Source organism: Borostomias antarcticus (genome assembly GCF_949987555.1).
Source record: "Borostomias antarcticus genome assembly, chromosome: 18".
Lineage (NCBI taxonomy): Eukaryota > Metazoa > Chordata > Actinopteri > Stomiiformes > Stomiidae > Borostomias > Borostomias antarcticus.
The window spans coordinates 12,858,784-12,886,283 of NC_140251.1; the positions used below are offsets into that span (position 1 = coordinate 12,858,784).

General features: G+C 49.1%; 1 protein-coding gene across 2 annotated transcripts in view; it reads right to left on the reverse strand.

Annotated features, from left to right (window-relative positions):
- Nucleotides 1-27,500, reverse strand: part of mrpl23 (mitochondrial ribosomal protein L23) — a 71,997-nt gene that overhangs the window by 11,069 nt on the left and 33,428 nt on the right. Inside the window, exon 5 of one of the 2 annotated variants that reach the window (XM_084452687.1) lies at nt 15,608-16,474. The exons of the other annotated variant lie outside the window; for it this stretch is intronic. Coding sequence (XP_084308813.1) covers nt 16,310-16,474 — 165 coding nt within the window. The 3' untranslated portion in view covers nt 15,608-16,309. Of the gene's footprint in view, nt 1-15,607; nt 16,475-27,500 lie in introns of those variants that run through there. 2 annotated transcript variants of the gene reach the window in all.

Here is a 27,500-nt window from a genome sequence, read left to right on the forward strand (position 1 = left end):
TCCTCCTCCTTCTCTCTACCGCTACACCTCCTCCTCTCCGTCCAAACTCTCTCTCCTGACTCCCCCCTCCCCTCTACACCTCCTCCTCCTTCTCTCTACCCCTACACCTCCTCCTCTCCATCCAAACTCTCTCTCCTGACTCCCCCCTCCCCTCTACACCTCCTCCTCCTTCTCTCTACCGCTACACCTCCTCCTCTCCGTCCAAACTCTCTCCCTACACCTCCTCCCTCTCTCCTCCCGACTCCCCCTCCCAACTCTTCCCCCTACACCTCCTTTCCGTCCAAACTCTCCCTACACCTCGTCCTTCTCCTCCTCTGTCCAAACTCTCTCCCTACACCTCCTCCTCTCCAAATTCTCTCCCTCCCTACATCTCCACATGTAACTGCCCCCCCCCCCACATCTCCCAGTGACATGGATCTAACAGGGACTCCTAACCAGAAGAGCTTCCAGATCTTTCCGTTCTGACACAAACACTTACAGTCATACATTATATAACCTCAGGGAGCGTCTCCCATGAGTATGTGAGGAGTGTGACTTTTATGAATGAAGTTATGAATAGAGGTTATGAATTGAGGTGACCCACGATCATTATCGTCGTTGTCATAATGTTATCATTGCATCTTCTGCACAGCCCAGCAGTAGGTCAGGGAGATTGACGAACACACACATACCTGTGTACGCAGAAAAGCAGTCAATGACGTTCAACTCCTATTCTTCTCCATGAGCCTTTCATTGTGTTTTGGGCCAAATATTCAGGCCTGCTCTGAGGAAAATGACGGAGGAAGGAGTCCTTTTCTTTCTATGTTTTCTCTTTTCTTTCTTTCTTCCTTTTTTTCTCTTTCATTCTTGCTTTCTCTCTTTCACTCTCTCTCCCTCCTCTTTCTTTCACACACACCAAGACACACATACATACAAACAAACATGCATGCACGCGCACACACACAAACACATACACACACACACACACACACACACACACACACTCAAACACAAACAGATACTATTACAGGAACAACACAGAGAGGAAAACAGGCCATGATATCAACAAAAAGGATGGATTTGTTGTTGTCTGAGGGAAGACATCGCGGATAAACTTTTTAATTACAAATAGATTAGTGTACTGTGATGTTGTTGTGTGGTCTCTTTATAAACTCCTTCTAGATTTGTTTTTAAACTTGTGTGGACCCTCCCTTTGTTTGTGTCCCAGTGAGACGGCCCAGACCCGGGCCAGTTCTTGGAGCGCGGGCCAATGTTTATGAGAGAGAGAGAGAGAGAGAGAGAGAGAGAGAGTACCAGGACAGGGCAGGGCCGGGGGGGGGGGGGGGGGGGGTAGGGAGAGCCCCAGATCTATCCTCAGCCCCGATCCTCTTACACACTTTCTACTGTCCTTATGATATGATACTCCTCTCCTTGACCTGTGATACAATGACTGATGGAAGGATACAATGGAAACTATATACAGTATGCACTACTGCCCTGTATTAGCTATACACTACTGCCCTGTATTAGCTATACACTACTGCCCTGTATTAGCTATACACTACTGCCCTGTATTAGCTATACACTACTGCCCTGTATTAGCTATACACTACTGCCCTGTATTAGCTATACACTACTGCCCTGTATTAGCTATACACTACTGCCCTGTATTAGCTATACACTACTGCCCTGCATTAGCTATGTACACTACTGCCCTGCATTAGCTATACACTACTGCCCTGCACTAGCTATACACTACTGCCCTGTATTAGCTATATACACTACTGCCCTACATTAGCTATATACACTACTGCCCTGCATTAGCTATATACACTACTGCCCTGCATTAGCTATATACACTACTGCCCTGCATTAGCTATATACACTACTGCCCTGCATTAGCTATACACTACTGCCCTGTATTAGCTATACACTACTGCCCTGTATTAGCTATACACTACTGCCCTGTATTAGCTATACACTACTGCCCTGTATTAGCTATACACTACTGCCCTGTATTAGCTATACACTACTGCCCTGTATTAGCTATACACTACTGCCCTGTATTAGCTATACACTACTGCCCTGTATTAGCTATACACTACTGCCCTGTATTAGCTATACACTACTGCCCTGCACTAGCTATACACTACTGCCCTGTATTAGCTATACACTACTGCCCTGTATTAGCTATACACTACTGCCCTGTATTAGCTATACACTACTGCCCTGCATTAGCTATGTACACTACTGCCCTGCATTAGCTATACACTACTGCCCTGCACTAGCTATACACTACTGCCCTGTATTAGCTATATACACTACTGCCCTACATTAGCTATACACTACTGCCCTGCATTAGCTATATACACTACTGCCCTGCATTAGCTATACACTACTGCCCTGCACTAGCTATACACTACTGCCCTGTATTAGCTATATACACTACTGCCCTACATTAGCTATACACTACTGCCCTGCATTAGCTATATACACTACTGCCCTGCATTAGCTATATACACTACTGCCCTGCATTAGCTATATACACTACTGCCCTGCATTAGCTATACACTACTGCCCTGTATTAGCTATACACTACTGCCCTGTATTAGCTATACACTACTGCCCTGTATTAGCTATACACTACTGCCCTGCACTAGCTATACACTACTGCCCTGCACTAGCTATACACTACTGCCCTACATTAGCTATACACTACTGCCCTGCATTAGCTATATACACTACTGCCCTACATTAGCTATACACTACTGCCCTGCACTAGCTATATACTACTGCCCTGCACTAGCTATACACTACTGCCCTGCACTAGCTATACACTACTGCCCTGCACTAGCTATACACTACTGCCCTGCACTAGCTATACACTACTGCCCTGCACTAGCTATACACTACTGCCCTGCACTAGCTATGTACACTACTGCCCTGCACTAGCTATACACTACTGACCTGCACTAGCTATACACACTACTGACCTGCACTAGCTATACACACTACTGCCCTGCACTAGCTATACACTACTGCCCTGCATTAGCTATATACACTACTGCCCTGCACTAGCTATATACACTACTGCCCTACATTAGCTATACACACTACTGCCCTACATTAGCTATACACACTACTGCCCTACATTAGCTATACACACTACTGCCCTGCACTAGCTATATACACTACTGACCTGCACTAGCTATACACACTACTGCCCTACATTAGCTATACACACTACTGCCCTACATTAGCTATACACACTACTGCCCTGCACTAGCTATATACACTACTGACCTGCACTAGCTATGTACACTACTGCCCTACATTAGCTATACACACTACTGCCCTACATTAGCTATACACACTACTGCCCTGCACTAGCTATACACTACTGCCCTGCACTAGCTATACACACTACTGCCCTACATTAGCTATACACACTACTGCCCTGCACTAGCTATACACTACTGCCCTGCACTAGCTATACACTACTGCCCTGCACTAGCTATATACACTACTGACCTGCACTAGCTATGTACACTACTGCCCTACATTAGCTATACACACTACTGCCCTACATTAGCTATACACACTACTGCCCTGCACCAGCTATACACTACTGCCCTGCACTAGCTATACACACTACTGCCCTACATTAGCTATACACACTACTGCCCTGCACTAGCTATACACTACTGCCCTGCACTAGCTATACACTACTGCCCTGCACTAGCTATACACTACTGCCCTGCACTAGCTATATACTGTACACTACTGCCCTGCACTAGCTATATACACTACTGACCTGCACTAGCTATATACTGTACACTACTGCCCTGCACTAGCTATATACACTACTGCCCTGCATTAGCTATACACTACTGACCTGCACTAGCTATATACACTACTGCCCTGCATTAGCTATATACACTACTGACCTGCACTAGCTATATACACTACTGCCCTGCACTAGCTATGTACACTACTGCCCTGCACTAGCTATATACACTACTGCCCTGCACTAGCTATATACACTACTGCCCTGCACTAGCTATATACACTACTGACCTGCACTAGCTATATACACTACTGCCCTGCACTAGCTTTATACACTACTGCCCTGCACTAGCTATGTCCACTACTGCCCTGCACTAGCTATATACACTACTGCCCTGCACTAGCTATGTACACTATTGCCCTGCACTAGCTATATACACTACTGCCCTGCACTAGCTATGTACACTACTGCCCTGCACTAGCTATATACACTACTGCCCTGCACTAGCTATGTACACTACTGCCCTGCACTAGCTATATACACTACTGCCCTGCACTAGCTATGTACACTACTGCCCTGCACTAGCTATGTACACTACTGCCCTGCACTAGCTATGTACACTACTGCCCTGCACTAGCTATGTACACTACTGCCCTGCACTAGCTATATACACTACTGCCCTGCACTAGCTATACACACTACTGCCCTGCACTAGCTATGTACACTACTGCCCTGCACTAGCTATACACACTACTGCCCTGCACTAGCTATACACACTACTGCCCTGCACTACCTCCCTACAACGACCTTCTAGATCCCCACCAGTCCGGGTTCAAGGCTGGCCACTCGACAGAGACCGCCCTCCTTGCAGTGACGGAGTCACTCCATGCCGCAAGAGCGAACTCTCTCTCCTCAGTACTGATACTCCTAGACCTGTCAGCAGCATTTGATAAGGTAGACCACCAGATCCTCCTCTCCACCCTCGAGGAGAAAGGCATCGCTGGCTCTGCACGCTCCCTGTTTGCATCCTGCCTGACGGGCCGCTCCTACCAGGTGACATGGAGAGGGTCGATGTTGGAACCGCGTAGTCTGACTTTGGAGGTTCTACAAGGGTCTGTCCTGGGTCCTCTCCTGTTTTCCCTCTACACTACATCTCTGGGCTCTGTCATTCGCTCGCATGGCTTCTCCTATCACTGCTATGCCGATGACACTCAACTGGTCCTGTCATTTCCCCCTTCTGATACACAAGTGGAGACACGCATAGCTGGGTGCTTGGCTGACATCTCAGAGTGGATTGGAGTGATTACCTCAAGCTCAATCTGTTCAAGACTGAGCTGCTGTTCCTCCCGGGGAAGGGCTGCCCGCACCGGGACCTGGCCATCACCATTGAAGACACAGTGGTGACCCCGACTCGGACTGCAAGGAATATGGGTGTGACCCTGGATGACCAACTGTCATTTTCCGCACGTCACATCCGTCACACGCTCCTGCAGATTCATGCTCTACAACATCAGGAGGATTCACCCTTTCCTCAATGATGAAACGGCGCAGGTACTCATCCAGGCCCTGGTCATCTCCCGCCTGGACTACTGCAACTCCCTCCTTGCTGGGTAAGTAAGTAAGTAAGTAAGTTTTATTTATATAGCGCCTTTCACAGCACAAATGGACAAAGCGCTTTACAATACAGATAACACATAAAAAGGAAGAAAGAGCGACATACAAAATGCAATACAAGAGCAGGAGCAAGCAGCAGAAGCGTCTGCTCTCAACGAAAGCCGGAAGAAGAAGAGGGAGCCCCGGCATCATTCATTAAACCCCTGGAACTTGTCCAGAAAGCTGCTGCTCGCCTGGTGTTCAACCACCCCAAGTTCTCCCACACAACTTCCCTCCTCCGTTCCCTACACTGGCTCCCTGTAGCAGCTCACATCCAGTTTAAAACTCTGGTACTAGCCTACAGGGCAATGAAAGGAACAGCCTCCTCCTACCTCCAGGCCATGGTCAAACCCTACACCCCCTCCCGACCGCTACACTCTGCTCCCTTGGGGCGACTGGTTGCCCCGTGACTCCGAGGCCCCTGCGGTCGATCGACACGGTCACCGCTCTTCTCTGTCCTGACCCCACAGTGGTGGAATGAACTGCCCACTGACGTCAGGACAGCAGAGTCGCTGCCCATCTTTCACTACAGGCTCAAAACTCATCTCTTCAAGAAGTACTACAACAATCCTCCCTCCTAAGCACTTATTGTATTTTATTGTATTGCACTGTACTTTATATTGCTATTCTAGTAATCCATAGTCGCTTTGGATAAAAGCGTCTGCTAAATGACTGTAATGTAATGTCCTGCACTAGCTATACACACTACTGCCCAGCACTAGCTATATACAGTACACTACTGCCCTGCACTCCCAACAGTGCCTACAGAAGGGAAGGGTACATTATAGGTTCTATAGGCCATAGGGTCTAAGGGTCCATATGGAACAGGCCCAGGGCATGGTCCCAAACTTTCTGCCTCCAGTCTGGCGCTTCGACCTAGGCCCATGTTGTTGTTTTTCGTGCTGAGACCCGAAATCCCGTCAAAAACGTATTCCCATTACAATAACAAGACCTGGAGGGCCCTTTCTCTGCTTTACGCAGGGCTTTATTGGTACGGGGGAGCACCAACAACAAATGTCTGTGGACAATCAGCAACCGATTTGCTTTGGGGCGGAATAGGAACAGGGCCAGAGCCTGTTCTTCTCCTTCATCTTCCCCGGGCTGTGACTGTTCTGTCGATGGTGGAGTATTTCTCCTCCACTTCCTCTTCAACTCTCATCCACTTCCCCTCCATCTGTCCTCCACTTCCTCTTCAACTCTCATCCACTTCCTCTCCATCTGTCCTCCACTTCCTGTTCAACTCTCATCCACTTCCTCTCCATCTGTCCTCCACTTCCTCTTCAACTCTCATCCACTTCCTCTCCATCTGTCCTCCACTTCCTCTTCAACTCTCATCCACTTCCTCTCCATCTGTCCTCCACTTCCTCTTCAACTCTCATCCACTTCCTCTCCATCTGTCCTCCACTTCCTCTTCAACTCTCATCCACTTCCTCTTCATCTCTTCTTTCAGGATTCGAGATTCCTTTACTTGTCACATGTACAGTAATGTACAGTCACAGTGAAATGTTGCTGCCAGCTCCAAGATTATGCTTGATACAGATTAACTCTAATACTCTATTACAAATTGCAATTTGCAAGTTACAAATTACGAAAATTACAAAGTTTATGAATTAACACTAATAACACAATAAGTACCCTTTCTATACAGTATAACATGGATGGATGCTATAGCTATAATAAATAATCCTGGGGGTGTGGGTATGATGCGCTGTAAGTGGTTGTATGTACACTAGGTATCCTGCTCCTATGGCTTTAGTGGTACTAAAAGTTAGATAGCTCTTTTCATGACCTCCTCTTCCTCTCCATCTGTCCCCCTCTTCCTCTGTCCCCCTCGTCCTCTGTCCCCCTCGTCCTCTGTCCCCCTCTTCCTCTGTCCCCCTCGTCCTCTGTCCCCCTCTTCCTCTGTCCCCCTCTTCCTCTGTCCCCCTCGTCCTCCCCCACTCGCCACAGCAGATATCAGTCTGAACTCTGAAGTGGGGAGGAGGAGAAGCGCTGTGACCTGCCAAAGAAACACACACATACAGTCTGGAGCACACACACACACATACAGTACAGTAAAGACATACACAGGTTGGCACGCGCACGCGCGCACGCACGCACGCACGCACACACACACACACACACACACCCAACCCCCCCCCCCCCCCCACCCCACCACACACACACACACACACACACACACACACACACACACACACACCCAACCCCCCCCTCCACCCCCCACCCCACCACACACACACACACACACACCCAACCCCCCCCTCCACCCCCCACCCCACCACACACACACACACACACACACACACCCAACCCCTCCCCCCCACCCCCCACCCCACCACACACACACACACACACACACACCCAACCCCCCCCTCCACCCCCCACCCCACCACACACACACACACACACACACACACACACACACATCAAGCATCAAATCTATCACCACGAAGGATAGAGTAGATATCCACCAGTGAAAGAGTTAACATTAACAGAGGCTTGGGGTGCAGGTGGGGAGAGGGGCAGAGATGGGGTATATTAACCACCCACAGCCCCAGCTATGCCCCTGCTCATGGGGAAAGCCCACTCATTCCACCCCTGCTATTTACATAACTTCATGGATGAAAATTGGCCAGTGGCTATTAGCTTTTCCATATGCGCCATACAGTGAAGACGCTGTTACCATAATCGGCCTTTTACACGAGCGCAGGGCATATAAAGTACGCCCTTTACTGTAAGAAAATAAAGAAGGGAGGACAGAGGGAGAGAGAAAAGTGCTGATGATGGAGGGAGGTGTGGGGTTCCACCGGTATTCCCCCCCATGGAAACATGTCGTGTTGATTTTTCTGCTACTGATACAGGCTGTAGAGGGCCTTCACACACACTGGGCTAGTGATGGTGGTCTGCTGCTAGGCTGCTCCGCTAGTGTGCTACTGCATCAACTAGGGAACTTACCTAGACCACTGTCCCATAGAACCTGAACTTTATTTCTATTACGGTGAGCAGTAGTTTAGTGATTGGAGTCCAGGACACCTCTGAAAGTTCTATAGTGAAGAAGGTTCTCCAGCTCTAGAACACCTCCAGATACCTCAAGTACTGTACAGTATCTCCAGTTCAAGAAAGGCTCCAACTCTAGAACAGTTCCAGAACATTGTGGTAATCACTGGGCTAACTTCTGCCAGCCAAGAGAAAGAGAAACAGAGAGAGAACATCTTTAGAACTCTAAAACTCTAGAAATCTAGAACCTAGATCAGCTCCAGAACTCTAGAACAGCTCCAGCTTTAGCTCCAGTTACATATGTGTGTGTGTGTGTGTGTGTGTGTGTGTGTGTGTGTGTGTGTGTGTGTGTGTGTGTGTGTGTGTGTGTGTGTGCGCGTGTGTGTGTGTGTGTGTGTGTATGCCTCCTCTGATCTCCGAGGCAGAGGCACAGCAGGCATCCCTCTCTGCTCTCTACACCAGCTGAACCAACAACACAACCTGGACCACTTTCTGCTGCACCTACTGCCCATCCGGTATCCATTGTATGCAATTAGTACCAAGGAGTTTCACTCCGCTATAGAATTGTGAAACTGCATTCGTGCATACATGCATGCGTGTATATGTGTGTACAGTACTGTATATGTGTGTATGTGTGTGTGTGTGTGTGTGTGTGTGTGTGTGTGTGTGTGTGTGTGTGTGCACGTGTGTTATCTACATTCTCCCTTTTCAACGCCCGACTTTCTATCATCTCTCACTTTGTGCAGAGTATCAGCATAAAATCTGGCACAGCAGGCCAGGGAACCATGAAAACAGCCGGGTTCGAGCGAGTCCAATTATTAAGAACGATCCGTCAAGATGCAGAGTAAGTCTTGGAGCGGCCTCAGCAGAATAAAAAACACGAGGAGGAAAGAAAAAAAATGTGGTTCTTACAAGGAGGGAGTGAAAAATCTGTCTTTACAGTCCCTCTGCCTCAGCTCGCCAACTTTCTGCTGGCTGTTGGTAGTGCGGAAATGAGAGCGTGCTAGATTCTCCCCTCCCGAGAATAACACTAACCCCTCAAAGCGCAAATCAAACACACAATCCACGTCACAGGAAACCATTTTGAAGCGTAAAACCTCCCAATGGGAGCTCCATTTGAATGCTGCGGGTATATGCTGCTCCGCCTCCATCGCCCCTGCGCCTCCCGCTCCCTCTCCCCCTCGCTCTCTCTCTCTCAAGACTGCGACCGCAACCTAACCCGAACCATACCACACCACCTTTCAGACGACAAGACTCCATTTCTCTCCCTCTCCTTCTGTCTCCCTTTCTCTCTCTCTCTCTCTGTCTGACTATACTATCAACAACTCTGATTGCGTCTTTAACAATGGGCGCTTAAAGAAGGGCAGTACAAAGAGGAGAGCGCAGGGTTCTTGATTAGTGAAAGGGCTTTTAATGTTGCTCCCATGCCCACCCAGTCTTATGCTGTATGGTGCTATAGAGTCAGAAAGTAATGCAATCGTATGTGGTACACACACACACACACATGCCTGCATGCACACCAAACACCCACACACACACACATGTACAGTCTCACACAAACACACACCAATACCCAGCTTAATCGGGCTAAGGGTCATGCACCAGCCCCTTAGTTCAAGAACTCAAGTGACCCCCTCCTACCCTCCCAAAACCTCAACCACAGCCCCCTTGCACCCCCCTCCCCACTCCTTCCCCTCCCCGCTCACCCCTTTTTCCTCCTTTTGGCCCAGCGTTTGAAAGACAAGGGTCACAAGGCCAGATGGGAGGCAATCAAAGCGGTTTGTTTTGGCTCTCTCCCCATCCCCCCTGCAGTAGGCCCAGGGCTGTGGAGAGCGCATGCCTGCCTTCCTGCCTGGGAAACAAACACATCCTTAATCACCCAGAGGCCCCTCTGATCTGCTCTGCCCACCCAGGCCACTCTGCTGCCAGAGCCCAGGCAGAGCAGCCCAGGCCACACCAGTCGAGCCCTGGCCGGTTGAGAGCAGGCCAGACGAGTTGAACTTGAGCGTTGGGAGTGTTTGGCTCGACGTCGGACGTGCGTTGGCCGACGGCCGGCCTCTCGTACGCGGGCGAGACTCAGCCGAGGGGGCTGGCGTTGAGCGGAGATGTTGGGAAAAGGAGAGACAGATGGAGAGAGATGGTGAAAGAGAAAGAGAGATGGAGAGAGACCGGCACACATCATCCCTGCACTCGCACTGACATCTCTATCTCCTCAGACGGCCCGATACTCCTTTCTCACACTCTACTTTCATCTCTCCATTCTCATCCATGGTTACCTCATTCTCATACCAATCTCATTTGCTCACTGAATGTTTGACAAGTGTTGCGTGCGTGTGTGTGTCTGTCTGTTTGCCTGTGTGCCTGCCTTTGAACACAATGTGCATTTTTTAGCAATGAACAATGGGTGCTTTTTGCTTCTTCCCAAACAATGTCTGTTTAACCAGGGCCCATGTTGTCCACAAACCACAGCATTCTCAGACAAATAACCCTGTCAGAATCACCAAGCATGCATTGGATATCCCCCTCTCTCTCCTCTCCCCCTCTCTCTCCTCTCCCCATCTCTGCTGTCCTTTCCAACCGTTAGGAGGATGACCAGCGGCCTCCTCTCCTCTCTGCTCAGAGGTCGATCTTTATCAGGCCCAGTTCAGTCCAGAAGCAGCAGGTAGACCCAGCGCCCGGCTAAGCCCGGCAGAACCTCCAGCAGGTAGACCGAGCAGAACTCCTAGCAGGTAGACCCAGCAGAACTCCTAGCAGGTAGACCCAGCAGAACCTCCAGCAGGTAGACCCAGCAGAACCTCCTAGCAGGTAGACCCAGCAGAACTCCTAGCAGGTAGACCCAGCAGAACTCCTAGCAGGTAGACCCAGCAGAACCTCCAGCAGATAGACCCAGCAGAACCTCCTAGCAGGTAGACCCAGCAGAACTCCTAGCAGGTAGATCCAGCAGAACCTCCAGCAGGTAGACCCAGCAGAACCTCCAGCAGGTAGACCCAGCAGAACTCCTAGCAGGTAGACCCAGCAGAACCTCCAGCAGGTAGACCCAGCAGAACTCCCAGCAGGTAGACCCAGCAGAACTCCTAGCAGGTAGACCCAGCAGAACTCCTAGCAGGTAGACCCAGCAGAACCTCCAGCAGGTAGACCCAGCAGAACCTCCAGCAGATAGACCCAGCAGAACTCCTAGCAGGTAGACCCAGCAGAACCTCCAGCAGATAGACCCAGCAGAACTCCTAGCAGGTAGACCCAGCAGAACCTCCAGCAGGTAGACCCAGCAGAACCTCCAGCAGGTAGACCCAGGGCCCAGCTCAGCCCAGCAAAACCTCCAGCAGCAGCAGCAGCAGGTACTGTAGACCCTGGGAGCGAGGCACAATGGATCAGGGATGTAATTGGCTTGGGCACAGCCTCCGGTCTGGACGTTCCCTCAGAGCAATGTCACACTGTATCCATTACACCTAATACAGACTGTGTCCTACTTCAAATGGTTGTGTGTGTGTGTGTGTGTGTGTGTGTGTGTGTGTGTGTGTAGACTGCACAGTTCTCAAAGTCAAACTGCTTCAGCTGTAGCTGTTCTCAGACTCTATCCCCGTTCCAGATGGGTGCTCAACTCCAGCTCCACTTGATTTCTGTTATGACAATTGAACCCATTTAACCAATCTATCTGTCCACTCACTCTCACTCGAAATCTCTCTCCTGTGCATCAAAACAAGTGCTCCTCCCCCTCCACACTCTTCTGCACTTCTCTTTATTTATTATTATTATTAGCATGTTTCAAATGTGAATGTGTGTTTAGCAGCAGATGGAGGACAGGGACCACCCAACCAGTAGAAAGCATTGATGTTTGTAGATAAGGGGTAATGGATTGTTGGGGGAGGGGGGGGGGGGGGCTCTTCCACAGACACAAAGATGCTGCGAATGAAAACTATAGGACCCCCCCCCCCCCGCGCACACACACACACATCACAGCCCATCATCAACAACCTATTCTCCTTTGAGGAGCTAGTAGGGTATTGGGCCTTCTATTGTTCATGGATCTAATTGATCCTAATTGATACTGCAACAATGGTTGAACAGAACACCCCTGGAATGCCCTGGGGTAAGACAAAGGGGAAAGTTCACCAATTCAACCTGCCATTGTCTCACCACTACATTCAGTTCCATGGTAGCTGGTAGAATTAAAACGGTTGAAGTTTGCCAGATTTTGAATCAAAGGATTAATATTGATAATGTATTGCAAATCTATGTTGTGCGCATGGCTTTAGTAAAAAGACGTACTGTGAAGTGTCTACATGTTTGTGCGACAGAGAGAACATACAGTACAGACCCCATACAGTACAGAGAACATATAGTACATGCCGCATACAGTAACAGTGCACTCAAGCAAACAGTCTCACACACATGGGGTGACAGAGTGCACAGGCTGAGCTCAGATGAACCAATGGCAACCTGGGGAAGCAGGAATGCACATGGCCCCGGTCCAAAAGAGGCCGGCAGAATCCTCAGCAGGCGACCCCGGTTGTCTTAGCGAACACTACTGAGACACTCAAACGCCTTATGTGTGTGTGTGTGTGTGTGTGTGTGTGAGAGAGTTTGTGTAAGAGATCTCGTGGGGGAGAAAGGGAAAGTGATTGTGTAACTGCTCGAGCGTGTGTAATTTTGCAGACAGTTGGCAGCGAAGTGCAAGAGCTTGAATGCGGGTGTTTAAGTCGAGTTTCACGTGTGAAGTTCGCATCTGTGTGAACGCCTGAGTTGTTGATTGTGTGTGTGTGTGTGTGAGGCCCTGCTCTACTCTGAAGATTCGCCACGCAGCTAATAGCTATTAATAGTGGGCTTGTCTGCCTGCGGTGCTTCCATCGCTGGCACAAGGCCAGGTAGACTGGGTGTCCAACTGGGGTCTGTGTGGCCTCCTCCCTGCCAGGACCCCAGCCTTGCACTCCCCCCTCCCCATGGATCTCCATGCCCGCTGACCATCAGCAAGATCCAGACCTGCAGGCTGGTTTAGAGGTCTGGGGTTCCATAGTAAGCCCATCTCTGGCCCTGAGATGTCAGCACAGTGACTGGCCAAAGCCTCGCTTGTTGGGGCTGATCGAATGTACAGAGAGAAATGTAGAGCCTAAGTCACAGCTCAGTTTGCGTTGAGAGTAGTGTTGGGATGTGTACGTGATCCGCTGGAACACACACCGGCAGACTACTGTTCTACACGGTGACTAGCCCGGGCTAGCCCAACCCAGTCCTGTCCAGGGCATCCCAGCCAAGCCCAACCCAGCCCTAAACCTGCCCAGTCCAATGCCCAGCCCAGTCCAGCCCAACCCTGCACAACTGGCCACAGAACAGACACCTCTGCTTGATTCTGGTCCTGAAGAAAGAGAGGACAGGTTCCAAATTTGGACTGCAGCAGCAGAAACAGGGTCATGTGAACTCGTCTAATGCAGGGCTGGAAGAGGAGAGCGCTAGAGAGAGAGAGAGAGAGGAGGAAGAGGAGAGTGGGGGTTCTGTTTAAAATATTCAACCCCATTCCATTAACCAATGCGTTGGGACAGGAACATGACCAGCATGTCACGACTCACGAGAAAGTGTGTGTGGGGGCGAGAGAGAGGGGATGATAGGGTTAGAGCCAGATCAGCATTTTCTCTGAGGATGTCAGTGATGGCCTCTTTACCTTTCTAGCTATATCATCTCTCTCCTTTCCCATGATCCTCCTTTTCTCTCAAGCCCCACACGTGCAGTTAGGCCTGATTCATAGTCGACGTAAACAACGCAAGCTACGTTGTGAACGCAAGCTCCAACATGACTCGAGAGCTTGCGTTCTGTGTTTTGTTTTGTGGGAACACAAGGAATTGCACTATTGCTTGCGTCAAGTGACAAATTTCGGCATGACAACGAGATCTCGCGTGGCCTTGCGAAGCTTGCGCTTATGTAGTTTGCGTCGACTATGAATCCGGCCATATGGTCTCCCCTTACTCCACCTCTTATCCGTTTTGTCCTCTCTCTCTCTCTCCTCTCCAACATGCGCTCGCCCTACGGGGGCACGACAGGTCATTGTTCTCTGTAACAAGGTCCTGGTGGGATAGCTGCCGGTCTCTCCCCCTATCCCCCAACTCCATCTCCACCAGTGTCCTCAGTCTGACAGGCAGGAGGAACATTGTGTGAACAAACAGGGAAATGGCTGCCAGCTGCCCAGACAGCAGACTGGGGGAAACACATTGTGCTCCCAGCTTTTTATTGGGTAGGAGCAGGGGGAGAGGAAGGGGGGGGGTTGCTGCTTGGCAAACACCAATGCTAGATTTCCCAACTTTCATGTGGGGTCTCTTCAGGCAGTGAGGAAAGTGGACAGGAATTTGGGCTCCCTCTCTCTCCGTCGCTCTCTCTCCAGCAGCTGTTTCTCTGGAAGGCCAAATAGAGAGAGAGAGAGAGAGAGAAAGAGAGAGAGAAAGAGAGAGAGAGAGAGAGAGAAAGAGAGAGAGAAAGAGAGAGAAAGAGAGAGAGAAAGAGAGAGAGAAAGAGAAAGAAAGAGAGAGAAAGAATGAAAGAAAGAAAGAAAGAAAGAAAGAGAGAGATTTGGGGGCTTGTTTGGTTCTAAATCAAATTGTTTTATAGCTATGCAGGGGGTGTGTGGTTCCAGGCACAAGACAATGGCCAACAGGATCAATATTGACATTGTCCTTAGTGATGAGTGGGTTGACCGCAGCGATGACTGGAACTAGCGCTAGTGCTAGGGCAGGCCGGGCCTGGGATTAAAACAGAGATTGGGACTAGGGCAAGACTGGGCCGGGGGATAGTGCTGGGATTTGAGCTGTTTTCCTGAGGCTGGAACGGAGGTTGGAATAGGGGGCCTGGGACCAGGACTGGAGCTTGGGGGTCTGCGGTAGCCAGCTCCAGTCAGGGACCGACCTGTGTATTAGCAGCCCAGTTTTAGTGGTCACAGCTGGGGGACGATTACAGGAACCCTCCAGTCCTGAGACAAAGGCTGGTCTCACGCAGAACCCTCTCCCTCTCCTCACCCCTTACCATAACACAGCTTAGTCCTCCCACGGCCAGGACTGGACCACAGACCTTTACTCAGTCAAAACTGGGGGGTGTTGGATGAGCCAGTAGTAACAGAGGCAGTGCTGAGAGAGCAGATGAAGAGCTGAAAAGCTACAGTAAGCACAAGAAACTTAACAAGTGACCTTTAATGACCTCCAACATATCCCCTTACACAGAAACACTGTCAGACGTGGGGTGAAGCAAACCCACATTACCACAATGAACACTTTCTCCCTCAGAGTTCGGTCTCCGTAAATGGTGTTTCCTTGAAATAACGAATAGTTTGAAGAAAGAAACAAAAAACATGATATGTTGTGTGCCTGAAATAATATCTCCATTGTCATTGGTCAAAGTAAGCATACACATTTTTATTCAAAGTAAAATAAAATAAAATAAAAATGCTTCCCAGTTAAAGAGAGAAACTGGACATGTGAGACGTTTGTTGTGGCAGGGTTTGATCCAGTTGGGCGTACAGCAGGTATTCCACATTAAACTTTTGGGACGCAACCTTTCTTATGGAACAGGGCAGGAGGAAGAGGAAGAAGAGGATGCCGAAGAGTTCATCTGAGGTAATGGAGGAACAGTATTTTGGATTAAGTCCAGCCTCCTATTTCTGTGGTTCGGCTCTGGCTAGCAACCACTACCATCCATGCACACACAACCACACACGCACATACAGTACAAACACAGCACACACACTTCCAATTCTCTCTTACACAAATATTTTCATTGCCACATCTCTGACACGCACGCAAACACGCAGGTACGCGCAAAGCCCGTTCTCCTACAGTACACCTCTATCCCAATTGGATATCTGTCTCTCTCTCTCTCACACACACACACACACACACACACACATACACACCTAGTTTCTATCTAGAGGCCGAACCACTCTGTGACCCCCCCTCTGCGGGGGTCTGGTTTCTGTCTCTGTCTCTCGTCCTCCATGAACTTCTCCTGCATCTCCTCAGCAGAGCCCTCGGCTGGCTTGGTGTCCTTCTCAGGGAAGGCCTCAGGGAAGGAGAAGGTCTGCTGCAGAGCCTGCAACACAGGGCAGGAGAGGAGAGAGAGGGAGACAGCATGAGTCAATCCACTAGGTACTGTAGGCACCATGAGAGGGTTAGGCTGTACTGTGTCCTTCTTTCACATCCGGAACACCACCATAAAACCTGGGATTCACTGTGCCTTTCTTCTCTTCCCCGTTCTATCTCTCTCTTTCTCTCTCCCTCTTTTTCTCCTTCCCCATTTCGCCCTCTTTCCCTCACCATCTCTCTCACACACACAAAACATCCTGTACCTCTTGAGGTCTCGGAAGCCTCTCAGTTTCTCTTGCTCTCCCTCATACTCCTCTCTTTTCCTGGGTGTTCATTTATTCAGAGGCTGAGGACTGTATGTATTATTTATATTATCTCTGGCCCTGCCTAATGCATCCTGGGTAGTCTGTATCAACCAAACCAGGACACGCGCGCACACACACACACACACACACACACACACACACACACACACACACACACACACACACACACACACACACACACACACACACACACACACACACACACACACACACACACACACACACACACACACACACACACACACACACACACACAGCAGGTCACTGAGTACAGGCATGCATGCACACTATATATCTACACAGCCGTGCTCCACTCTTATCTCCTCACAACACCTACTATGGATGCCTACAAGAATGATACACAATGCTTCTGTCATCCTGTGTGTGTTTCATCTGGCGCGTCGGGTTATATCAATGTATCATGCAGCCATGAAATTATCTAAAACACAGCTAGACAACATGGTGAGCTAGCAAGATACAGCATCTACAGCCAAACAGGGTTGTTCAATAGAATGTTAGCTAGCTGCCTTGCTGGCTAGCTGTGTTTTAGATCATTTCATGGCTGCATGATACATTGATATAAGCCGACGCGCCAGATGAAACACACACAGGATGACAAAAGCATTGTGTGTATCAACTTCATGTAGGCATCCATAGTAGGTCTTACGCCCTAAGAAGCTAGCTAGCTAGGCTTGAGCTACAAATCCTGGTCATTCTTTCTGGCATAATTACTCATGGTCTCTAGTTTCGACCTGGTGATTTATAGCATATTTGGTTGTGGGGCTGTGGAGATATTCTGGATACTGGCAGACAGGCAGACAGACACACAGATACATCAATTTCTCTCTTTATAGTATAAGATGTAGTGAATGTTGGACTTTTTATACTCTTCATAACCTTCCAAAAACAAGACAAGTGAGGAGGTTAAATATGTGAGGTATTTTGGCTGGAGTCAGTGAGTAGGCGTGCGGGAAGGGACTGTTCTCTGGGGGAATGCTACTCTGTTGTCTTAATGCTGTCTGTCTCCAACCCCCAAAATACTGGTAAAAATGCATACATTACCAAACATCATGGGTTCATTCCCCTTGAGAGGATAAAGGAAAGTTTGGAGCCAAAAAAATAGACCTGGCCCAACCTGAACCATAACTCTCCTGACCTGGGGTTTCTCTGAGTGTATGTGTGTGTGCGTGTGTAAGTTGTCAGATGCTATGATATTTCGCTTTCAAGGTTTACCAATGTTGTTCCGGAGTCAAAACACGAGCCTAGCAACGTCAATAAACAACAACCAGACAACAACATCCAGAGGACGGCAAAGGTGTGGCAGCAGGCCATTGGCTGAGGTTGGGCTAATGAGAAGCAGTGATTGGCTGGACGGAGGAGTCCAGGACGGAATTCCTGTGGCAGAATTTTCTCACTCACGCAACAAGAGAACCTGGAGCCACACACACACAAGCGCACACACACACGTACAGCATTCTCTTACACACTCTACCTGACACCAACTGAAGACAAATGAAGAAATGGTTGAGCTGAATACAAAGATTCAGACCAGACCACCTTACACTGGACAGCACCACTCTACCCACTGCTCCAACCCAAACATCGCAGTCCTTTAGAAAACCACTTTCATAGAAACGTGTAAGTGCGTCACTACCTTACAAAAACAGAAATGAGAGCCATCCATCCTGCCTGGGGGCAGTTTTGTGGCGCGTCGCCAGAGAATATGCTAATAGTGATTCAGAATGTAACCCTGTTCTGACCCGACGGGGCCAAAACAAGCCAGCAGCCCAGAGGAACCTAGAAATCAGCTGTCTATGCCAGGCCCACGGCGTCTCTCCACACTCACAACCTGAGCCATCTAGGAATGGGAGGCCCAGAACACAAACACTCTGCCTAGCCAACTGGAGGTTGTGTATGTGTGTGTGGGTGTGTGTGTGTGTGTGTGTGTGTGTGTGTGTGTGTGCGTGTGTTGTGCGTGTGTGGTGCGTGTTTGTGTGTCATCACTCCACCATAAACCCCACAGTAGGGCCTGTAAACAGTGAAGGCGCCTCTGCCAAGCATCTCCGTTCCCTCATAGTAGAGTCCAGGCCATCTAGTCCAACTCCAGGACCAGTCCAAAACCAGACAACCTCCAGAACCCATCTAGTCCACCTCCAGAACCGGGCCAGAACCCATCTAATCCACCTCCAGAACCGGGCCAGAACCCATCTAATCCACCTCCAGAACCGGGCCAGAACCCATCTAATCCACCTCCAGAACCGGGCCAGAACCCATCTAGTCCACCTCCAGAACCGGGCCAAGTAGGAGGGAGGAAGGGCGGGAACCAGTTTGCATGACAATCCCCAGTTATGGCGCGGACACTTTGCGGTAAACATGGAGGGAAGATTAATACAGGGCTGAGACAGAGCCATTCACAAAAACAACAAAGCCAACAGATTGGGATCAACAAAGCGTTGAGACACATTAAACAAGCTTTCTTATTGTTGGCAGGAGGCTGAGGGCCCGTGTGTGTGTGTGTGTGTGTGTGTGTGTGTGTGTGTGTGTGTGTGTGTGTGTGTGTGTGTGTGTGTGTGTGTGTGAGTGAGAGAGCGAGTGTCTGTGAGACACATTTCCGTAGCCGGAGCGAGTGCTGGCAGAGAGCATTAATATTTTCATTTGTAACGTATACATCGCGCCGCGGCAGCGGCAAACCCCCTCTCCCCTCGGGCCATGTTGAGCTGTCTGAGCCAAAACAACCCTTGTGTGTGTGTGTCTGTGACAGAGAGAGAGAGAGAGAGAGAGAGAGAGAGAGAGAGAGAGAGAGAGAGACATGGGTATACATTCAGAGATGAAAGGGGCAGGCAAAGAGAATGAGAAAGAAACAGAGAGAGAGAAAGAGGGGGAGAGAGACAGATTATTCCCAGTCATGCACACATCTTGAGGAGAGCAGACACAATGTTGTCTGCAAGCCCACCTCCCATTTCTTCCACACAATGTGACAGGGCTGCCATCCTACCAACACCATCTCCATCCTACCAACTCCATCTCCATCCTACCAACACCATCTCCATCCTACCAACACCATCTCCATCCTACTAACACCATCTCCATCCTACCAACACCATCTCCATCCTACCAACACCATCTCCATCCTACCAACACCATCTCCATCCTACTAACACCATCTCCATCCTACCAACACCATCTCCATCCTACCAACACCATCTCCATCCTACCACCATCTCCATCCTACTCACACCATCTCCATCCTACTAACACCATCTCCATCCTACCAACACCATCTCCATCCTACCAACACCATCTCCATCCTACCAACACCATCTCCATCCTACAGCACCAACACCATCTCCATCCTACCAACACCATCTCCATCCTACCAACACCATCTCCATCCTACCAACACCATCTCCATCCTACCAACACCATCTCCATCCTACCAACACCATCTCCATCCTACAGCACCAACACCATCTCCATCCTACCAACACCATCTCCATCCTACTAACACCATCTCCATCCTACCAACAACATCTCCATCCTACTAACACCATCTCCATCCTACCAACACCATCTCCATCCTACAGCACCAACACCATCTCCATCCTACCAACACCATCTCCATCCTACTAACACCATCTCCATCCTACTAACACCACCTCCATCCTACCAACTCCATCTCCATCCTACCAACACCATCTCCATCCTACCAACACCATCTCCATCCTACTAACACCATCTCCATCCTACTAACACCATCTCCATCCTACCAACACCATCTCCATCCTACTAACACCATCTCCATCCTACCAACACCATCTCCATCCTACAGCACCAACACCATCTCCATCCTACCAACACCATCTCCATCCTACAGCACCAACACCATCTCCATCCTACAGCACCAACACCATCTCCATCCTACCAACACCATCCTACCAACACCATCTCCATCCTACTAACACCACCTCCATCCTACCAACACCATCTCCATCCTACAGCACCAACACCATCTCTATCCTACCAACACCATCTCCATCCTACCAACAACATCTCCATCCTACTAACACCATCTCCATCCTACCAACACCATCTCCATCCTACTAACACCATCTCCATCCTACCAACACCATCTCCATCCTACAGCACCAACACCATCTCCATCCTACCAACACCATCTCCATCCTACAGCACCAACACCATCTCCATCCTACAGCACCAACACCATCTCCATCCTACCAACACCATCCTACCAACACCATCTCCATCCTACTAACACCACCTCCATCCTACCAACACCATCTCCATCCTACAGCACCAACACCATCTCCATCCTACCAACACCATCTCCATCCTACAGCACCAACACCATCTCCATCCTACAGCACCAACACCATCTCCATCCTACCAACACCATCTCCATCCTACTAACACCATCTCCATCCTACCAACACCATCTCCATCCTACAGCACCAACACCATCTCCATCCTACCAACACCATCTCCATCCTACAGCACCAACACCATCTCCATCCTACCAACACCATCTCCATCCTACCAACACCATCTCCATCCTACCAACACCATCTCCATCCTACCAACACCATCTCCATCCTACCAACACCATCTCCATCCTACTAACACCATCTCCATCCTACCAACACCATCTCCATCCTACCAACACCATCTCCATCCTACCAACACCATCTCCATCCTACCAACACCATCTCCATCCTACCAACACCATCTCCATCCTACCAACACCATCTCCATCCTACCAACACCATCTCCATCCTACTCACACCATCTCCATCCTACCAACACCATCTCCATCCTACTCACACCATCTCTATCCTACCAACACCATCTCCATCCTACCAACACCATCTCCATCCTACCAACACCATCTCCATCCTACCAACACCATCTCCATCCTACCAACACCATCTCCATCCTACCAACACCAACACCATCTCCATCCTACCAACACCATCTCCACCCTACTAACACCATCTCCATCCTACTAACACCATCTCCATCCTACCAACACCACCTCCATCCTACTAACACCATCTCCATCCTACTAACACCATCTCTATCCTACCAACACCATCTCTATCCTACCAACACCATCTCCATCCTACCAACACCATCTCCATCCTACCAACACCATCTCCATCCTACCAACACCATCTCCATCCTACCAACACCATCTCCATCCTACCAACACCATCTCCATCCTACCAACACCATCTCCATCCTACCAACACCATCTCCATCCTACCAATACCACCTCCATCCTACCAACACCAACACCATCCTACCAACACCATCTCCATCCTACTAACACCATCTCCATCCTACCAACACCACCTCCATCCTACTAACACCATCTCTATCCTACCAACACCATCTCCATCCTACCAAATCCATCTCCATCCTACTAACACCATCTCCATCCTACCAACACCATCTCCATCCTACCAACACCATCTCCATCCTACCAACACCATCTCCATCCTACCAACACCATCTCCATCCTACCAACACCATCTCCATCCTACTAACACCATCTCTATCCTACCAACACCATCTCCATCCTACCAACACCATCTCCATCCTACCAACACCATCTCCATCCTATAGCACCAACACCATGTCCAACCAACGTGCACCATCTCCAGCCTTGAGAACCTGAGATGGGGAAAGAGAATGGTGTGTGTGAGAGAGAGAGAGAGAGCAAGAGAGAAAAAGAGGATCATTCTATCCTGTATCTGTATCCTTGTTTGTGCTTAGAAAACAGCAGCAGGAAAGGAGAGAAACCAGGCCAGGCCCAGCCTGGCTTATGTGCGTGGCTGGTAGGCTGGTAGGACGGAAGCTAGTCATGCCTAGTCATGAAATAATGTCTGATAAATTAAGGTCTTGTCGTGTGGACACATCAGTTCCAATGCTTCCAATGCTAATCCAGCACAATGAGAGCGGGATAGCCAGTTAGCTCATGAGCTCACAACAACTAGCAGCAGCTTCCATAACATTAATGGATGTGGTCAGTGGCTAAAGCCGTTACACTGATATAGTCATCCCCAGTCATCCCCCAACCCCCTTAAACCCCGGTCTCCCGGGAGGGAGTCCAATGCTCTGACCACTACTCTACTTGTGCAGTGGAGATCGGCGGGTTGGTTTTGGTGTCCTTCTTCCAGTCCCTAGTGTGGGTTGGGGTTAGAATATGGGTTGGGGTTGGGACATGATCTGACCTATAAGGCAAGGGGTAAAGGTTGGAGTGAAAGGATGAACATGTGGAGGTTTGGGGTATAGTCCCATAAAGTCATCCCCACCGGGGCCTTGAACCCCAGTCTCCCGGCTGGGAGTCCAGTGCTCTAATACTACTACTACTACTCTACTTGTGCAGTGGAGATCGGCGGGTTGATTTTGGTGTCCTTCTTGATTTAGGTGTGCTGGGACCATGGTTCAAAATTAACACCTGCCAAGCGCAAAATGTGGGTATATTTTTCATTTGGCGTTTATGTTTTGGAAGCCATCCGACACTTTGGCAGGTGACGTTTTTTGCAACAAAATATCAGCATTGATGGTTCAGTGCTTAACATAATATCAGCCTTTGTGGATATAGCACGGACAACATTTCTGCAAAAAATTACAAATAAATTAAATTAATAAAAATAAATATGGGCATTGAGCGCAAGTAAGATCAGCCTGGGTGGCTCATACAGCGCAGTGAGCGCACAAGTGAATGAACAGTGCTTGAAAAGAGCACTCGGTGGATCTGCTTGTTGTGCATCGAACTAAACGAGTTGTAAAATTATTTGGGGGCCTATCTCTAGCCTGCGAGGTAAAGCTACTAGGCTACTAATTGACTAACATTTCGGTTGTGTTAACAGGTGAACCAACGTATGTAGACTATTCACAGCAAGCAAACTTGTTGTCATCTAAAGCTATGCTACGTTAGCTGACTGGGGCTGTCTCGTGACTAGCTAACGTTAGCTAGCTAATGCAGCTAACCATATTGTGCCAGACAGCCAAAACAAGCGTCACATATATTTGACATTGCTGGCCAGAATAACCAGTGTTGTGAAATACCTTTTAACAACTGGTCAGTTGATATGTTGCACAGCAATCGAGCAGTACAATATCATTAGGGCTAGGTTAGGTAGCTAGCAAAGTCAGCTTGCCCAGCTGGTGTTGTTATAGGCTCATTCCTATGGAATAGCTTAGTACTGTAGTTTGTTATTTAACAATGGGTTGGCTACTCACTAGATCAATAATTTCAATGTGGGACAGGACTACAACACCACCTGTGCTGTGGAGGAGGAATCTGCTCTGACTACTGTTTTTACTCACCATTCACCGTTATTATGCAGATTAAATGCACTCTGTCTACACGACATAAAAAGGCTTTATGTAAATGTTATTTTTTGGCTGGTAAAAAAAAGGGTTTGGCGGGTACAATTTTTAATGTACCAGACATTTGGCTGGTGAGCTAAAAAGTTAACTTCGACCCCTGGCTGGGACTACTGCCTCTTGTGGTGCCAACAGAGAAATGCAGGCCAACATTGTCCGGAGTAACGGAGAGAGGACCGTCACGGAGTGATAACCGGACAAACGCTATACTAGGTGTGCTGGCTTACAGCCACGCAAAAAAGGTCTCATTATTGAATGTCCAAAGAATGTTGTTTATACAGAATGTGTATCCAGCAGGCTTGGAATGCATGAGAAATCAATACTGGGGCATGTGGAGACTGTTTTTTTAAAATTCATACTGTAAGCCAAGATTTGAGCATCACAATGAAAGACAGTTGTTCTGGGGGAGATGTGTCTGATGACAACAGGCTGTGTACGGGGCTTTTCCATGGTGGCCAGGCTCAAATAGAGCATTATTAGGGATGGGTCCAGACCTTCCAATCTGCCCACTCTACCGAAGTTCATTGATTCTTGGTCTGGTGTCGCTACATCCATGAAACTTCTCTGAGTAAAAAAATGATTGGTCCAATGAGAGCCGCAGGGGACTAACGATTAGCAGATCAGTGCCAAGGGGGGGATTAACGCCGTTGTTGCTCTTGTCGAGCATTGTCAAGCTGTGCAACAGACCCAAAGAGGAGTAATAACAATGGCTGTTCTGCCACTCCTCTGCCCTGTTCTGTATGTCCATGGTCTGCTGGTCCTGCCTAATGGGAATAGGACTAGACAACAGAAGACGAAGACGAAGACGAAGACGAAGAAGAAGAAGATTGTGAGCCGTGCCCAGGAACCAATCCAAATGCTCCTGTCTGCCTCTGTCAGGGAAGGACAGAGTTAGCGATCTGTTCTTCTCCATGTTTTCGTATTGGGTTCTTGAGAGGAAACCTTGTGCACACCTTCTTGTTGAGAAGGGACAGTACCATTGCAGGTACTACGCCACCGTGTAGAAGGGACAGTACCATTGCAGGTACTACGCCACCGTGTAGAAGGGACAGGACCATTGCAGGTACTACGCCACCGTGTAGAAGGGACAGGACCATTGCAGGTACTACGCCACCGTGTAGAAGGGACAGGACCATTGCAGGTACTACGCCACCGTGTAGAAGGGACAGGACCATTGCAGGTACTACGCCACCGTGTAGAAGGGACAGTACCATTGCAGGTACTACGCCACCGTGTAGAAGGGACAGTACCATTGCAGGACCTACGCCACCGTGTCACACGTGAGCGATTTGGGGGCTCAAGGACACACTTCGGCACACTGCCAGGAGCTGGGATCAAACCAGGGACCTCCGATCCCCAGCTGGACACTCTACCTCTCGAGCTACATGCCACCCCTGAACATGCATACATTAGGTACTGTAGGTGGCCCAGTGGCTAAGGAGTTCGATCTTTAACTAGAAGGTCGCTGGTTCCCAAGCGGGGCACTAAGGGAAAAAAATAACGGCAATTGGTGGCAGAATGCTGGATTTCCTACCATTGTGCCCTTGAGCAAAGCTCTTAACGCCTCAACTATCTCATCCATCCAGTCATTAAGAGCCTTGACCTTGTGCTCATCTCGACTGTGTGTGTGAAGCCACAAGTTGATGAAAAGAAGAGAAAACACATTTTTATTTCTAAAAGGTAATATCGGATTGAGAATAAATCATTCTACACTCCAATGTTTCACCAGAACTCTTAGAAAGATGATCAGTTAGGCTACCTGACCCAATGTAGGTGTGAAGGAGCGCCATCCATCTCCTGAGGCTCATGTTAGCATAAAAAAAAAAAAGAGGAGCTGTCTGTCCACAGAGCAGCAGGTGAGGGAGAAAGAGGGAGAGAGAGAGAGAGAGAGGGAGAAAGAGGGAGAAAGAGAGAGAGAGAGCGAGAGAGAGAGTGAGACGGGAGGCCTAAGTGAAAGTTAGAAATGCGAACTGTGGCCTTACTGCCGAGTCCCGACCGCACTCGAGAGGAGAGGTGTTCACACACGGTGTGGTCCAAAGCCCAACCGACCGCATCTGAGAAAGAATGCTCAGGCGTGCGGCGGGCGAAGGTCTCCTGACCGAGTTGGAGCAGAGAGGTGTTCATGGTGTGGTCGACCCGGTTCTGACCGCTCTGGAGAACGGCTGGCAGAGGACCGGGAGGCAAGACCACAGTGGTGAGGTTACAGGGATTAGGGCTGAGGCTACTGGAACCCTCCTGCTGTGTGTGTGTGTGTGTGTGTGTGTGTGTGTGTGTGTGTGTGTGTGTGTGTGTGTGTGTGTGTGTGTGTGTGTGTGAGAGAGAGAGAGAGAGAGAGAGGAGAGGGAAGGGGAGGAGGGGAGAAGAGAGGACAGGAGAGGACAGGAGAGGAGAGGACAGGAGAGGAAGTGTAGGCAGTTGATTGTAAACGGCTCCTGCTGCCAGGCCCCTGGGTGGGCCACACACACATTCTCTCTCACGCGCACACACACACATCCACGTACACACTCTCTCTCTCTCTCTCTCTCATACACACACACACACACACACACACACACACTCTCTTTCTCTCTCTCATACACACACACACACACACACACAGACACACACACACAAATCAGCCGCGGTAAGCCCAATGTAGTAAATTTGGAATTTGCATAATACCTTCATGATAAATTATAACTAGTCATTCATCTGAGACATCCTGATGTAAATATTCTGTGCATATATTACAATACTTTGCACTTTTCCTGTGACTATGAAGATGTTGCCCTCCCTCTCCATCTCTCTCTCTCTCTCTCTCATACACACACACAGACTCTCTCGCTCTCATACACACAAAGACTGCAGCTATTGTTTTGCCCTCATAAGCCTCTGAGCTCCTGACACAAACCATACCAGGGAGAGAGAGGGAAGAGGGAAAGAAAGAGATGGAGGGGGAGAGAGAGAGAGAGACAGAAAAGAAAGTGTGGGACTCATCTAATTTACAGTGGTTGATGATCTCGCAGGCAAAGAGAGAGAAAGGGGGTGATTAAGAGTAGGGATTAGACGGTATACCGTAAAACCGTGAACTGCGGTATAAAATGTCCACGGTATTAGAACCGTGACATTCCCTGTGTTTACGGTATTATGTTTACGGTATTACACAATAATGCGCTGCTGAAACTTCACATTTCAAGTTGCTTGCAACAGTTCATTTTGTAATTTAATATAAGCTTGCTATTAATAAACTGAGCTTAATTACAATAGTGTGTATTTTCCATCATGTGTTGCACTGTAGTTCGTTCAGGGTAAAAT